The sequence below is a fragment of the Cavia porcellus genome, unplaced genomic scaffold, assembly GCF_034190915.1.
Source record: "Cavia porcellus strain 051 isolate PalLab524CR breed Dunkin Hartley unplaced genomic scaffold, mCavPor4.1 scaffold_1, whole genome shotgun sequence".
Classification (NCBI taxonomy): Eukaryota; Metazoa; Chordata; class Mammalia; order Rodentia; family Caviidae; genus Cavia; species Cavia porcellus.
Window position 1 is genome coordinate 35,350,096 of NW_026947484.1, and position 17,204 is coordinate 35,367,299.

Here is a 17,204-nt window from a genome sequence, read left to right on the forward strand (position 1 = left end):
GATTGTCTGTAGTCTCAGGCTCGTATCTCTGCTTACATGACATTCATTCCTGTTTAAATATTTTCCTAAATTTAAAGTGTTTTACATTGGGTTACGAGATGGATGTGTACTTAGGTGAGTGTGCTGTTTTTGTGCCATCATTGTGATACCTTCACTGTGACATTTATGCTGGTCTCTCACTTTCAGTTTGTATAAAATAGTTTTTAAAAGATGTTATTTTCTTTAAGTTGGCAGCCCGAACTGCTGAAAGAAACCTCAATGAGTTAAGAAAAGAAAATGCTTACAGCAGACAAAAGTAAGTAACTTACAAGGAGCACTATAAACCTTCAAATTAGTCACTGCTTTTATGAATTGTGTAAAACTTTTAAAGGATGAATAAATAAACTTGGAGTGTACTAGCATATCTGATTGTGAAACAACTTTACTAGGTACAAATAGTTTTTTATTTGAAATACTTGTCCTGGAAAGGCCACTGAAACAGAACTTGAAGGAAACTTTTTCACCAATTCTTCTGTAAAAAGTATAATTAAAAAAATTTAAGCCAGTAGAGGTACAGAGAGGTAAAAAGGATAGGAAGTAAAAAGGAGGAATCTTTATGATACAAATGTTTAGAGTGTCAGCATTTTTTAATGGCTAAATAGAACAGATGTTTCTTACCTCTCATGCCCTGGCTTTGTTGTGTGGGTGCCCTGCTGGACAGTAATAAAATGGAGGCGGGGAAGCGTACAGTAAAAGGGCCGCCCGCGTGCTCTTCGGTGTGGGTCACAACAGGCTCTGGCGGGTGGCTGTTTTTTCGCCAGACTGTATGATCAATATTATTGAATATTGGTTTTAGTGCTCTCCCGTGTCTTTGTCAGAAATTTAAAATAAAATGATTAAATGTTTTATTTCAGGTCTGATGGTCAAGAACTAGGATATGATTCACTTGAAACTTTGTAGTTAAAACAGAAAGTTTATGAGTAAAACAGATGAATTAATGGAATTTCCAGCCTGATGTTGTGATTGGAATCGTGTGGGTTACATTATAAGGGAATGCATATAACCTCAGGGGTGCTATGTTTTAATCCTGCTGTTTTCATTTATAATTAGTCATTTAAACTCCTAGCCTTAGTTTTCTTAGTTATAAAATGATGGATTTGGGCTGGTTCACCTGGCTGTTCCGTTTCAAAAATTTGGATTCTGTGAGATAGTACTAACTTTTTATATTGTAGTTTACTTTCAAAGAAAGCATGAAACAGCCCCAGATCTCAACAAAACATCACTATCCATAAACAACAAGGGACTAGTACCCAGAATAAGTAATGGGTGATGTAGCCAGATCACTCGGTCAGAATGGAGCTCTATTTCTGTGTGTCAGTACTTAGCGCGGAGCAGCTAACCTGCAGTGGCATTTTTCTTGAAATGTGGGTGCTCCTCTTGGATAAATAACTTGGTGATGTTTGTTCTCTATTTGCAGATTAACTGAAGCAGAGTTTAAATTTGAACTTTTAGAAAAGGATCCTTGTGCACTTGATGTTCCAAACACAGCATTTGGCAGAGGTAGTCTTTTTTTAACACCTAGTTTAAAATACATATTATATTTATATATTGTAATAAAGTTTATATTAGTATAATTTAACACTATTCTTTATATGTAATTTAGGTTTTGAGCTGGGATTCTGTTCTGAGCATTCAAAAGTTCCAAGTGTCTAGGATTTGTTTCCTTGACAATAAAAATAAGTGATTACTATTTTGTTTGCTCAGTGGGATTTTGTAAGATAATAGGTTTCTAGTACTATGCTCTCCTTGAAAGGTCAAGTGGTTGGCACTTAGTAAGGTACTCATTATTTGAGGGGAGAATGAATAAACATTTAAATGGCATGGTAGTGTGACTATTTACATTTACGTTTAACTATGCTTTTAAATTTGCTTGAATTATAAAAGTGGGAATTAAAATAGTTATAAAGTATTTGTTTAATTTAAAAAATAGGGAAAACAATAATCTGAGTTTTGATTTAATTACTGCTATGGGGAACCAATGCTTTGTAAAGTGTATTTAATATTTCGGACCTTTTACTCATTGTCAATGATCTCAAACTATTCCATACAGTTTAAATTTTTTTTTGGGGGGTGCGGGGGATCGAACTCACAACCTTGCATTTGCCAAGTAGGCACTTGACGCCACTGAGCTAGACACCAGGCCCCAGTTTAAATGTTTAAGAATAGTTTTGATTGAATTGGAACTGAATTCTTGCAGCAGTGAACATAAACCTATGCTTGTTATGAAGAGAATTTCATTTTAATAACCTTTGGAAAGTTATAAAAATTACCTGAGAGTCAACTTTCCTTAAAATAAAAGTCTACTTTTACATTTAAAAAATATCAGATTATTATGAATTTCACGTAGAATAGTTTGGATAGGAGGGTAGTACACAGAAGGAATTTTTCTCTAAATCAAGGCAGAAGCCTCAGGGAAGGTAAATAATGCTGCTATCTTTTGTTGTATAACAGCTGATTTACCATTTGTAAAAATGTTTCTTTAGTGATATTTTAGGTTTGGTTTTGGTTGTTGATTTTTGACCTTTGAAGCATAGGTATTATTTTGGGCGTGGTTAAGTTTGTAAACTATCAGGGCTTTTGGTTTTATGAATTACAGAGAAAGTGATTTTTCTGGTAAGCTAGTATATGTAAACTGGTTTCTTACTGCTATGGTGTCAAATGTAGTTTCTGACGCTTCGGAGTGTTTTATGCATTTTCTACTTTCAGAATCTGAGTTTTGCTCAGACATTTCATGGCCCAAACATAGCATATGTGGTCCTGACCTAAAGGGTCACTGCTGTGTTATAGCCCTGGTCAGCTGGAACACCTGGAACCACACTGCCGTTAGCAATAAAGTGTATTTCTCACTCCCGAGTCCTTTGTTTAACCTGTTTAAGTCTTAGGGTAATGTTTGTATTAAATGCCTTTTTCATAGACTTTAAAAACACCAGATTCCCTATTTAATTCAGTCCTTTGTTAGCAAAACCAGAGGTATAGCTGACGTTTACACTTGGATTAAACTAAAGCTGGCACTAGAGTGGCCTGATGGTAACTGCTAAAATGAGGTTCTGTCTTTACAGTGTAGCTGACTGAAACCATGAATTAAACATGCTGTTTTAATTATTCCAGAGCATTCCTCATACGGCCCCTCACCACTGGGCCGGCCTTCATCTGAAACGAGAGCTTTTCTCTCCCCGCCAACCTTGTTGGAGGGTCCACTCAGGCTCTCCCCTTTGCTTCCAGGGGGAGGAGGAAGAGGTATATTGTTTAAACATTCTTTTTACTCTAAATTTCTTCCTTCCTTCATATTTTTCATCTTGACTTACCCATAAAATAATTTGTAAAATAATCACTTGGAAAATGCAGGCATTCCTTGCACTTATTGTAGGCACTTGTTTTTGGAAAGGGGCTGTACAACACCTGATTTTAATACTTTGTTCCCTGGGAATCAGCCTTACCTAAGTTGAGCATTCAAACTCTGAAAATCTGAAATCCAAAGTGCTCTGAGATCCTCAGCTTTTTGGGCATAGGACTCAAAAAGTTGGAGCATTTTGTATTTCGTATTTTCATATTTGAGAGTCTTAGCTACTAAATTCCACAGATATTTTAATATCCAGAAAATTTCAAAATTGGAAATTCTTCTCTGATCTTAACCATTTCTGATAAAGGATATTCAGTCTTAGTAGATAACATTTTGATAAAGGATTTCATATGCATATCTTACTTTTATTTTTATTTTTACTTTTTTATTTTTGAGACAGAGTCTCTCTATGTAATGGAGGCTGGCCTTGAACTTTCTTGTTTAGCTCAGATTGGCTCACAGCAACCCTCCTGCCTCAGCCTTCTGAGTGCTGTGATTACAGGCATGAGCCACCACTCCTGACTCATAGCTTATTTTTAAAAAGTAATAAAAAGCAAGAGCAATATACATTACATAAAATAAAATTTTAAAATAATACATAAAATGGAATAACAGTTTAATCTAGCATTGAATTTTTTGTTGTTGGTGGTGGTACTGGAGATTGAACTCGACCTCACATTTGCCAGGCAGGTGCTGGTGCCACTGAGCTAAATCTGTGGCCCCTGGATTTTTTCTTCTTTCTTTTTTTTTTTTTTTTTTTTTTTGAGATTGTGTCTCACTATGCAGTTCAGGCTGGCCTTGAGCTTACTTTGTAGCCCAGCCTGGTCTCGAACTCACAACGATTCTCCCACCTCAGCCTCCTGAGTGCTGAGATTACATGCATGATCTACCATGCCCGGCTTTCAAATTTTGTTTTGATAAAACATTACAATATAGAATTAAAAAAATTAAAACTTCATTACCATTACCTTTTATATTTGAAAATCAGGAAGTAAAAGAATCTGCTTTGTTTTTTGAGTGAAGGGGTTTGTGGTACCCTTGTAGGCAGAGCTTTGTGGAAATCTTTAGGAGAACCAAATCGCTTGCTAACCCTGAGGACACAGGTTGTGCGCCCTGTCCCCTACCTGTTTTTGAGAGTTTCTGTGGCTGCGGCAGGCTCAAGCACAATGCTTGATCTTTCTGCATTTGCTTCCTCATTGCCACCCTGGTGTCACAAAGGCTCTGGTGGCTTTGAAAACTTGTTTGCCTTGAGATTTTCTCTTTCATTCTCTGACCTAAGTTTCTTCACTTTGTCAAATTGCTTTAAAGATTTTTCTGGATTTGTGGCCACGTTAAAAAAATAAAAAGTTCTATTCCAAAACCAAAAGTTCTGGGTTGTTAGCCTCAGATCTGTGTTTTATGATAACTGATAGTATTCTTTGCTAGTGAAGGATTCCCGCCCTTTTTGTCGGTGATTTTAACAGACTAAAACTGAGCTATGAGCATGAACTACAGAGAACTACAGAACTTCATATGAAAACATCAGATGAAGCTCAACAAAGCTCATATACTCAAATTAATTTGGTACAAGGAACTGAATGCAGAACCTTCACAATGAGCTATGTCTCTAATCTTTTTAAAAATTTTTATTTCGAGACAGGGGTTCCCACAGTTGCTAAGGTGCCCAGGCTGTGATCAAACTTGGCAGTCCTCCCGCCTCAGCTTCTCAGAGTGCTGGCATTGCAGGTGTGTGCCATTAGAGGAGGGACTCTGTACTTCCTCTGTGAAGCTGCCATTACTTTTAAATATATTCGGGACTCTTCCTTTGGAGCTGCCTTCAAAGGATTTGAGGAAGTCACTGTGCTACCTTATGGTCACGGAGCAGTGCCCCTTTCTCCTTTCCCTGCTTACATCTTCTGTCCTTGGTTTATTCCACGTAGAGCTGGTCCCTCCCCACTTCAGTTCTCTGCTGGCTGGGCCCAAGCCTGCCCTCATTTCAGACAGAGCCTTCGCTTGGCTTGTGTGGTTTGAACTGGGAGCCCTGCAGTCTGTGCTGTCGCCAGGGCATAAGGGGGAGCCCGGTTGCCCTGGGCACTTGAGGAAGGGGACTGAAGGGGACGGAGCTTGAACTTCCCGTGCCTGCTGTGCCAGTGCAGGGTGCAGTGCTGCAGGAGCAGATGCTCCTCCCCTGCATGTGTCTCACTTTGACTTGTAGTAAGAAATCTATATCCAGGCATATTGTGAACCAACATTATATAATTTTTTCATTTTTATTTTTGTTATGACATGTTTGCAGTACATACCAATTACATTCACCATGGGAGATACATAGTAATTAAAACATCACATGAAGTAGTGCTTACCATTCTAGTTTGGATGATATGCAATATTTTCGGTCTTACTCTATTTCTTTGAAAGAGAATATTGATTTACTGTTTCACATACCGCACCATGTACAGCCTGAAAAAGCAGCCTGCGTAGGATCTAATTGGTTGAACTGCATATGTGAGTCCCTGCAAGTTCAGTTAATAAGTCAAGGATTGCTTGTAATCAATTGATTATTTGAAATAAGAGTAAAAACTACCTTTGCTTTCTCCTCTCCTATTTCAGTTACTTTCCTATTTAATTACTTTAAGGAAACAGTGTGTTTAGATTACTTGTAAAGGTATTTTAAAAAGCTACAGAAATTCTTGATAAGTTATCAGCAGCCTTGAAAGTTGCTTTGGACTGAATTTCTGTAACCTACCAAAGAAGGATGCGGTGTTTTTTTTCCTTCCTTTTTATCATCTTTTTAAACTTGAAAGTTTACATGAGATGTATGTTTGAGCAGGGCCTGGCGTCTGTTAGGGAATCACGCTGTTACCGAGGTGCATGCCAGGCCGAGGGTGGGAGCTCTGAAATGATTCCCCCTTTGTAAGTGTTAGGCCAGGTTTTCTGACCCAAATGAATGTTAACTTTAAAGGTTTATTTCAACAGTCCTGTTGTTTTTGAAATTTTAGATTTGCCTTCAGAGCTTGTTTTGAGTACTCTTTTTTTTAAATGTGAATGTGAATGTCATGTTTAGAAATTACTTAAAAGCCATTTAGAGCTAGTTTTATTTGTGGAGTGTAAATGTTTTAATTAAGTTCATTAAAATAATTTTGGGCCAGAACAGGAGAGCCATGTTATATAACATTGAGATGCAGTTTTTGACATGTCTTTTAAGATAATTTGAGTAAGTTACATTTCCAAACCAGTTGTTCTAAAAAAAATAGATTGAATAATAGCAGTTATTAAACTAGTATGTAGCCCCTACAATGACTGAAAAGAATGAGACTCATTTCAACTGTTGACATGAGTTTAAGCAACAAAAACCTAATTTTGTAATTATCTTATTATATCTAGTACAAGTATCTTTATTTTAAATTTACTTTCTATACCCTTATTTTTCAGACTTAATATTTGTGATTTAAGTATAAAATGATGGGGATGATAGCATTTAAAAATGAATATTGTAGGGGAAGTATTTGTTTATGCATGTGACAAAATTTTTCTCTTATCCTAGAATGGCTTTGTTAGGGTAGTCTGTATATTCTTAGACAAACTTTGTTAGAATCTATATTTGCTTTTTAAAGAGTACCTTGATTTTATTTGTGGTTAGGTCTTACACTTTTTAAGATTAAATAGATTTGTATGTTTTTCCCCCCTTTAGGCTCAAGAGGCTTAGAAAATCCTCTGGACCATCAGAGTAGCAATGAAAGAGGAGACTTGAGCTACGATAGGTTAACTGATCCTCACAGAGCACCTTCAGACACTGGATCTCTGTCACCTCCGTGGGAACAGGACCGCAGGGCGATGATTCCTCCGCCAGGTACCATGGTTAGCGTTAATGTTTGAAAGCAGCTCATGTATGTTACATGGAAATAGAAGAAGTCTGTGTGTTCTTTCTCTCTTTTTTTAATGTTTTCATCCAAGTTCCTGTCTGTCTGTCTGTATATTTGTTTTGGTTTTTGAGTCAGGGTCTTGCTGTGTAGTTGAGGTGGTATTTGAGTTCACTAGGTAGCCCAGGCTGTCCTCGAACTCACTGTCTTTCTGCCTCAGATCCCCGAGGGCTGGGATTATGGATGTGCTCCCCATGCCCAGCTTCTATGTGTTCTCTTAAGAAAAATCATAATATGTTTTAGGAAACAATGACAGATTTTTAAACAGGATAATAGGAGATAACTGTTCACATAACAGAAAGCTGTTTATCCTTCCAAATGGAATGTCTGTATTGTTTCTGTTGTTTATAAAAATAATACATACTTGTTTTAGAAAAATCTGAATGATGCAGAGATACAACTAGATAAGTGAAAAGTTCCTTTAATCATCACAGCATATCCTTCTCAGAATTTAGTTTTATATATTTTAGTTTACATATATATGCATATGTATGTATACACAGATGTGCACAGATATATACCCATAAACATAGGTATTTAAATTCTTTTGTCACTTCTGTATGATTATATCATTCACTCTCTTTTGACTTTAGTTGGAACCATAACTATAAAAAAACACAGGAACAAACAGAAACATACATGTAGATAACTAGTTCCCAACCTTGAAAATGATGGTTTCATAAATTGACAAGTGATAAGATGGCATAGAAGTATACACATGTATTGAGCTGTGGTCAGTTTCCTCTTGGTTATATTACACTGTAGTTATAAAACATCATACTATACAGTGGAAACAGGGTAAAGAGTATGCAGGACCTTTCTATACCAGTTTCATAGTTTTCTGTGAATCGTTAGAAAATTGAAAACTAACGTACCACTTTTATTGGATATAACACACCTGTGGGAAGGCACAAGTATCAAGCATATAACTTGATTTTTTTCAGTTTGAACAAGTGTGTAATTACTTCTCAGATCAACTTTCATTTTTTTGTCTTACAAAATTAATTAAATTTTTTATTTACAATATTGTACTATTCTTATATCACCCAGTGATTAAAATTTTAACAGAAATATGTCTGGAGATAATTGGTGTTTTATAAAATTATTATAAATATTAAAGTGCAGCAAAAATGTACCAGAGTGCTTCACCATAAGAAAAACATGAAGATACTTTCATATTTAGAATTACAATATGATAGATGAAAGAGACCGGTGAGAAAGTAGGTTCACTTGCTATGCACTTCCTTTGCTAGGGCAGACTTCCTAAGAGTGCTGTGTGCTGACTCATTGTCTTTGCTTTGTGAAATGAAGTTGAAGCGCTCTTCTATTCAGGAAGTAATTCCTCATCTTGTAGATAACTGCTTCTAACTATAGCTCGGGATGGGATGCATAATGTGGAGATTGTTGTCATAAATTTAAATCCAAAGACAGTGGGTTAGTAGCTCTCCCAGCTGCAAAGGTTGAAAGTATTAACTGAGTATTTTTAGATCTAAATACACTTTAGAGAGCCATGTTGTAGTGCTATCGCTTGTCTCATCTTAATATTTTTCATTGAAACATTTTATGTCAGGATACTGGTTTTCAAAAGTAAATTTAATTGAGTGGCGTGAGTATAATACTGAAATAGATCTTTTGTGTGACAGCTCTGTCCAGTACACCTCCCGCAGTGATGGAAAGTTCTGTATCTGCACTGCCCCGTACAGTGCCCCTAGGCCCTGGAGGCTGGTCAGTGCTTAAGTCATGCTTAGTGCCACTTGGGAAATGGAATTTTTAATTTTATTGAAATTTAATTACTGTAAATTAAGATTTAAAGCTACATGTGACTAGTGGCTACCGTATGACTAGTATAAGCCCATAATGAACACCTGTCTGTGAATAACAATGGAGCCTTTTTAAGGGACTTTGAAATTCACTATTGTATATTATTTCCCAGTATGAGAGGATTAATACCGAGACACTGCTATAATCATTTTAATTTGGTAAAGTAATACTGTTTTAAAGACAGCTTTTATTCAAGATCCTAACATACATACCAAAAAATACATAAATATAGTCAGCTTCATGGGTAATCCCAGTGCAAACCGCCCAGCCACCGCCCAGATTGAGCAGTATTACGTAACCAGGCCTGCATTCCTTGTTAACTAACCCTACTTCCAAGTACTGTCTTGTCCAAAGGTAGTCAGCCACTCTTCACCCTTCATGTTCTAAGTTGCTTTGGTCTGTTTTTGAACATATCAGTGAAATTGTATGGATATTTTTTGTTTGGCTTCTTTGATTTGAAATTGTAATCTTGAGATTCTCCACATTCTTTCCTGTGTGTGTAATTTGTTTTTCTTGGCATATATTTTTTGAGTGCATATATACCAGTTCATTTGTATTCGCACATAATATGTATATTCCAGTTTCGGATCACTGTAAATAAAACATTGTTTTTGTTGGGTGAATTTAATTGAACATATATTTAGGATAGGAATTGTTGAGTTGCAGGATGTGCATATTGGTTAAATTTCAGCACACTGTATTAAACAGTATTCCTAAGAGTTGTTATCAGCAAACACTGTTACCAACAGTGGCCTTTTGATTTTGGTTGCTCTGGTCAGTGTGTAGTAACACTATTATAATGTTGTTATAATTATTATAATTATATAATATAATTATAAATATATAATAACTATAATAATTATAGTTATTATAATAGTGTATAATGTAATTATATACTATTATAATGAAAACTTGCATTTCTCTGATTATTATAAGGTTGCATTCCTTTTTTGTTTCTTTTTTTTGTCTTTTTGAGATAGAATCTCACTGTGCAATTCAGGCTGGCCTTGAGCACACTTTGTAGCCCAGGCTGGTCTCAAACTTGCAAAAATCCTCCTGCCTCAGCCTCCTAAGTTCTGGGATTACAGGAGTGCACCCCTACACCCAGCTCCCCTTTTCCTAAGTTTGTTTGCCATCTGTATATTCTATTGTCATGTACCTTTAGAACTGTTTTTTTTTCCCCTCTTTGGCTGGGGCTCCAACCCAGAGAGCCTTGAGTATCTAGGCAAGTGCTCTATCACTGAGCTGTACCCTCTAGCATCTTTTGAATTTCTTGTCTCTATTGTTGAATTCGCTTATATTTTTTTTGGTGTTTTATATTTCCTGTAAATGAGCTCTTTCATTCACGGTTTATATTATGCCAAATTTTTTGGACAACTCTATCCCCTTTTATATTCTTAATGGTCTTTTGATGAATAGATTGTTGGTATTACTAACATTGTTCAGTTTATCAGTCATTTCTCTTATGGATATTTTCTTGTTCAAGAAATTGTTCCTTACATTTAGGGTGTACAGATACTATCCTACGTCTTACATTAAATAGTTCTACTCTTTATGTTAGATCGGTAATCTACTTGTGATAAACTTTGTGTATATAGTATCTGTTAGGAATGTAATTTCATTTTGTCCCATATGAATGTCCAGTTGATCTAACACTGTTAATTTAAATAAAAGTCCTTGGCCAGGGATTTAGCTCAGCGGCATAAGCGCCTGCCTGGCAAGCATGAGGTCACAAGTTTGATCCCTGGTACCAAAAAAAAAAAACAAACAAAGAAACATAAAAAAACAGTCCTTTCCCCCAGTGTTCTTTAGTGTCATTTCTGTTATAAATTAAGTGTGCACATGTGCGCTGGTGCATTTTAATCTGAGACCCTCCGGCTCCCGCCTCCCATACCGCTCGGGCTGCAGGTGTGCCTCAGCACTGCATGCCTGTATATTCTCAATTTCTGAGGCTCTGAGTAAGTGTTGGTATTTGGTGAATGAAGCCTCCTTCCTTAGCTTTCTCTGAGATGGTTTGACTATTAGTCTTCGATTCTTTAAGATTTTAGTATCACAGGCCAACTTCTCAAAAATTTACTGCTAGAATTTAAACTGGAAAATTTAGAATTAACTTTGATCTTCAGTAAATTTTAGTCATATTTTCTGCTAGTGTTTTATACTTTTCTGGGTGAGGATCTTACACAAATTTTGTCAGTTTATTTATAGTCATATATTTTTGATGCAGTTGTAAATTATATCTTCAAAAATTATTTTCTTTAGATACATAGAAATTGATTTTCTATGTTATTACACCTACTAACCTAATTTTTTTATTTTCTACATGTATAATCATATTGTCTTGAAATGTGTTATTCTTTCTCAGCCTTTACATATTTTATTTTCTATCAAGTATATTTATGTGTTTATGAATAAATGTATGTCTTACTGGGCCCATGGACTATCTAGAAGTGTACTCCCTCATTTCCAGGTGTAGAAATTTCAGGTATCTTTTGTTACTCCTATCTAGTTTACTTCCCGTCTGCTTTGAGTACATAGGTCTATGATTTAAATCCTTGCAGATTTGTGAAACTTGCTTTAGAGCTGAGTGTTTGGGCAGTGATGATAAGTGTTCTGCACTTCCTAAAAAACCATGTTTTCTTCATAGATCGGGCACAGTATTATTTATATATTGATTAGATTAAACGGATTATTTGCGTCTCGAATCTTTTCTTTGTGTGTTTTGTCAGTGTATTTTTTTTTTTTGTTGTTTGAGACAGTCTTAAGTAGGTATTGGGAGAGGGTAAGTGGAGTACCTGAATGCTTCAGTTTTTCTTGATCATGAACTGAAGGGGGTGAAAAAGAGGATGTCAGAAATTTAGAGAGGAACAAAAGGTTATTTAGGAGAGCAGAAGAACATGAACTAAAACATCGTACAATTACAGAGCATTTTTGGGCACAGTCATAATAATCATAAATTAACTTAGTTACTTCAGTGTGTTTTGTGCCAAATACCATAAAGTGCTTTTTATTAGTCATTCTAACATGGTAAGAGTGTTACTCTGTTATTCTCATTTGTAGGTGAAGGAAGAAGAGTACAGAAAGGTTAGATAACTCGCTGAAGGTTGCAAGTTTTTCTTGAGTAATTATGGATGAAGTCTGTGAGCGCGGCTCTTTCTCCAGTGTAATTCCTGGTTTATGGCATTGTTGAGAGTGCCTTGTGTACTTTTTCTCATTCCTCACCTTCCTTCATTCTTTTTCTGTTTGCCAGGGCCTTTTTGAGGATTTTTGCATCAGTGTTCATTAGGAAGATTGGCTGTAATTCTCTTTCTTAGTTGGGTCCTTCTCTGGTTTTGGAATCAGAGTGATGCTTTCTTCCAGGAATGAATTTAGAAGTATTGCTTCCCTTTCAACTTCTTTAAAGAGTTTGAGAAGTAGGGGTGTTAGGTCTTCACTAGATTTCTTGTAGAATTTAGCAGTGAATCCATCAGGGCCTGGGCTTTTAATTACATCTTTAATTTCATTTATTGATATTGGGTTATTTAGGATTTTTATATCTTCTTGATTCAGCTTTGGTAATTCATATGTATCTAGAGATCTGTCCATTTCTTCTGTTATTTTCCATTTTATTAGAATACAAGTTTTCAAAGTACGTATAGATGATTTTCTGAATTTCTACAGGGTCTGTTTTAATTTCACCCTTTTCATTCCTAATTGCATGTATTTGAGTCTCTTCTCTCCTTTTTGTGTTAAGGTTGGCCAGGGATTTGTCAGTTTTATTTAATCTCTTAAAGAACGAACTCTTCAATTCATTGATTCTTTGTATTGTTTTTTTAGTCTCCAGTGTGTTACTCTCTGCAGCTCAGTGGCATGAGTGCCTGCCTTGCAAGCAGGCAGTCGTGAGTTCGATCCCTGGTACTGATAAAAACAAAAAAGACCAAAAAAAAAAAAAAGTGTGTGTATTCTGATGTTGTGGGGTAGAACACTCTGTAGATATCGACTAAGTCCATTTGCTCAGAAATTTGATTTAGTTATAATATTTCTTTACTGATTTTTTGTCTAGTTGATCTGTCTTTTTGTGATAACAGGGTATTAAGGTCTCCCAATACAATTGTATTAAGGTTTATTTGATTTTTCATGTCCATTAATACTTGTTTTATGTAACAGGGTGTGCTAATATTTGTTGCTTATATATTTATGATTGTTATCTCTTCCTCTTGGATTGTCTCCTTTACTAGGATATAGTGACCTCCTGTATCTCTTAATCTTGTGTTGAAATTCACTTTATCTACAAATAGAATAGCAACCCCTGCTTTTTTCTGGATTCCTTTTGCATGGAGTATTGCTTTCCATCCTTTGAGTTTCAGTGTTTGAATTTCTTTTTGAATTAAATGTGTTGCTTGTATACGCATATTGTTGAATCTTGCTTTTTGATCCATTCTTCCAGTCTGTGTCTTTTGACAGGTGAATTGAGACCTTAACATTAATGGTTTTAACTGATATGTATTGACTTATCCTTGTCATGTTATTTTCCTATTATTGGCTCCCCCTTTTTTTCTTTTTCTTGTCTAATTGTTTGCCTTTCCTGGTAGATTCCTTCTATTGAGGCTTATGGAGTTGTAGGCCTTATTATGTCTTTCTAGAATGTTCTTCAGAATATTTAGGAGTGCTGATTTGGTGGTCATAAATTTCCTTAGATGTTCTTTTTCATGGAAGTATCTAATTTCTCCATCAATTTTGAAAGGTAGTTTTGCGGGATACATTAATTTGGGTTGAAAGTTATTTTCCATTAGAAATTGGAGTATTTTATGCAAAGCTCTTCTTGACTTGAGAGTTTGTGCTGAGAAGTCAGCTGTAATTCTGAGGAATTTTCCTTTATAAGTGTTTTTTTTTCTTTTCCTTAACAGCTTTTAAGATTCTATTCTTGTGTTGAATTTCTGGAATCTTGACTATGCTGTGCCTGGATATAGACTTTTTTTTTTTGATCATTGCTAATTAGAGTTATATATGTCTCATTTATTTATGTGTCAAATTCTTTTTCTCTAACCAGAAAGTTTTGTGTCACGATGTCTGGGAACATTTTTTTTTTTTTTTTTTTTTTTTTTTTTGTGGTACCAGGGATCAAACTCACGACTTTGCAACTTGCCAAGCAGGTGATTATGCCGCTGAGATAAATCCCCACCCCTGTGAACATGTTTTGAATGTCATTTATGGTATCTTCTGCTTGTTCATTGACTCCAATTAATCTTAAGTAATTCTTTGTCTCATTTAGCAGCTGCTGGATTGATTTCTCATGGTCCCTTGCTAGTTTTGAGAAATCTTTCTTTTCCTGATCACTAACTGCAAGCCTGTGTTTAGAGAATTTTTTTTTTTGGTCTTTTTCGTTTTTATCGGTACCAGGGATCGAACTCACGACTGCCTGCTTGCAAATCAGGCGCTTATGCTGCTGAGCTAAATCCCCAGCCCCAAGCCTGTGTTTAGTATCTGAGATCCTGTCCTCACATTGGCCTAATCTACCTCGAATATTTTCAGTGGAGTTTTTATTTCCTGAACGTTTGCTTGAATCTGCCTTATGGATTCCATTTGTTTCCTGTGTTGTGCTTCCATAATATGCTTCGCATAATAGAGGGAAGTTGTCTTTTTTTCAGTGTCTCCTCTAAGATCACTAAGCATGGTATGTATTTTGGTAATCTCTGTAGTTATTTGAGAGATTATTATTTTTTTTGAATTTCTGGTTTAAAGAGAATAAAACAAAACAAAATAGAACAAAGCAGAGCAGAATAAAACAATGCAAATAGCACAGGATTTCAGAAAAAGACTGCAGGAAATCAGCAGTGGCTAAATGTCTCTTGTTTCCTTCGAAATAATTGTCGATACCTTCACACACAATAAGTTAATACAAATCAAACAGTATAAAAGCAGTCAAAACACAAGAATGAGAGCCTTAAGGGCTTTCAAGAACAGGCACTAAGAAATCAATAATGGCTACCACAATGTCTCTTGTTTTCTTCAAAATAACTGTCCGTATCTTCATTCATATTGAAATTAAATAATTGAAAACAGACTAAAACCAATCAAAACCAAGAATAAAAGCATTATTGGCTTTCAAATCAAAATGATAGGAATTCATCAATGGCTACCATGGTGTCTCATTTTCTTCAGTGCAGTTGTTCATATCATCACACATAATAAAATCAATATAATCCCTTTAGGTGACGTTCTAGGCATATATAAGCCTATATATGCACATCTATCCTTTCTGTATTAGAGGGAAGAGCAAAACAACAGATAACTAACTGTAAGACCCAAAATAACAACAGTGTAAACTTTCAAACCAAGATGGTAGGAACATAACAATTTTTGTAATTTTACATAGTTATCTTCAAAAGTTTGAGAGTTTATTTCTGATTTTTTTTTTTTTTCAGAGCCTCATTCAATTGTTTTGTTACCACTTCTGAGACATCTGGTGGGGGCTTCCGGATTTTCCAGCCTCACTGCCCCCAGGTTTGCCTTTGGTGAACTGGGCATCCGAGGTTATTTCTTGTTTAAGTGTCTTATCATTTCTTTTTTAGTTTAATTCCTGGAGTGATATTTGTTAGTTGCCTGAGGTGGATTGCTTTATTGGTGGTATTTAGGATGCCCAGGTGATGATTACTTCTTTGAAGTATCTTCCAGGTGTAGCTGGGTTTTGGGTTCTGAGTCTCTTGAAAGATCTTCTCTCTCCAGTTTGTTGGAGATAAGAAGCTATTGCTCACCTGGGTTAGTTCTGGTTCTTTGGTACCGTGTCACAGTATTCTTTGTGACCTCTAGTCAGTCTCAGTCATGGATTATCAGAGCCAACAGCTGTTTAGAATAGTTATGTCAATTTTGGCTGTAATGGTACCCATAGCATCAAATAACCTAGAAAAAAATAAACTGAGCCAACCCCTGATTTGCAACTTTTAACCGTATGAACTGAGTTTGTCATCATATAATAGAATGTAAAACAATTATGTACAGTGTATAAGTCTGTAATGGCAATTCTGTCCCCAAGGGTTAAGATGTATTAGAGGGAAGAGCAAAAAAAATGGATTAAGGAGAAACAGAAAAGTGGGAAAAGAGAAAGAGATTACAAGTGGGTTGGAGGACAAAGTTGGATCCTACCAATTTGGAGAAACTGATGCAGAAGACTGAAGGAAAAGAGAGTTGAAGAGATAAAAGAATAGAACAAAATAACACCCACACGGAGGTTAGGAACCACACTCACACTCAAAAAAGAGAAAACAAGGAAAGAGAAAGAGAAATAAACTAACTGAATAAAACAAATAAGAAAAGAGAAACCAAAAAATAGTGCACTTCAGGATTGTCTCTGGATTCACTAGACAGCCTGTGGAGACAGCATCCCGAATCGTGCCTATCCGCCAAGCCGGAAGCTGCTTTGTGGTGCAGTCGTGGACAAGCTTAGCGGGCCTGCCCTGGGACCAGACTCACTGGACTCCCCGTGGTCCAAGCAGTTCCCATGAGTCTTGGCTCAGCTAGGAGCTGCTGGTGGAAGCTGCAGCAGTTCTGGTTCTGGGTTTATCTGGCCTGTCTCTAAATGGCTCCGGGCCAATGGCTCTCTCCAGTAGGAGGACCAAGTCCTCTGCACTCACTGCCAGCCAGTACAGTCCCCCACATCCACTGCTCCCCTCCTCTCCTGAGCCTCTCTGCAGTTGGTCCTTGGGATCGCTGCTGCCATGACCACACATTCCCTGGTTCCGACAGCTGCCCTCACACAGTGAGTCTGCTCTAGGTGAAGGCACCGCCTGCTATCGTCACCTTCTTCACTGGTTTTTCTTTTTAGAGAGCCAGTTTTTCCAACACCATTTATTAAAGAGACTTCTTCCAGTGAATGTGTTTGTGGCTGGTATTTGGAGTTGTATCTGTATTTTCTTATCTGTTTCATTGATCCTTAAGTCTGTTTTATTGTCAGTGCTATGATGTTTTAAGAGGGAAAGAAAGAAAAAATAAAAATAAAAAAAAACTAGAAACAGTGTTCAAACTCATATAAAGACGAGCACAGTCAAGAAAAAAGAATGCAAAACAAAAGAAAAAACCACAAACAAAAGAAAAAAATCTACTTCCGTGTGTGTGTCTGCTGTGACAGGCAG

At 36.3% G+C, this 17,204-nt stretch overlaps 1 protein-coding gene across 7 annotated transcripts in view; it reads left to right on the forward strand.

Annotated features, from left to right (window-relative positions):
* The window catches only part of Mia2 (MIA SH3 domain ER export factor 2), a 112,629-nt gene that overhangs the window by 77,520 nt on the left and 17,905 nt on the right, over window positions 1–17,204 (forward strand). For 5 of the 7 annotated variants that reach the window (XM_063246877.1, XM_013154660.3, XM_063246870.1 and 2 more), the window contains 4 exons: window positions 228–295; window positions 1,457–1,539; window positions 3,148–3,276; window positions 7,050–7,208. In XM_063246877.1, the coding sequence (XP_063102947.1) occupies window positions 228–295; window positions 1,457–1,539; window positions 3,148–3,276; window positions 7,050–7,208 (439 nt within the window). The remainder of the gene's footprint in view (window positions 1–227; window positions 296–1,456; window positions 1,540–3,147; window positions 3,277–7,049; window positions 7,209–17,204) is intronic. The other 2 variants (XM_063246883.1, XM_063246894.1) reach the window with 1 other exon arrangement.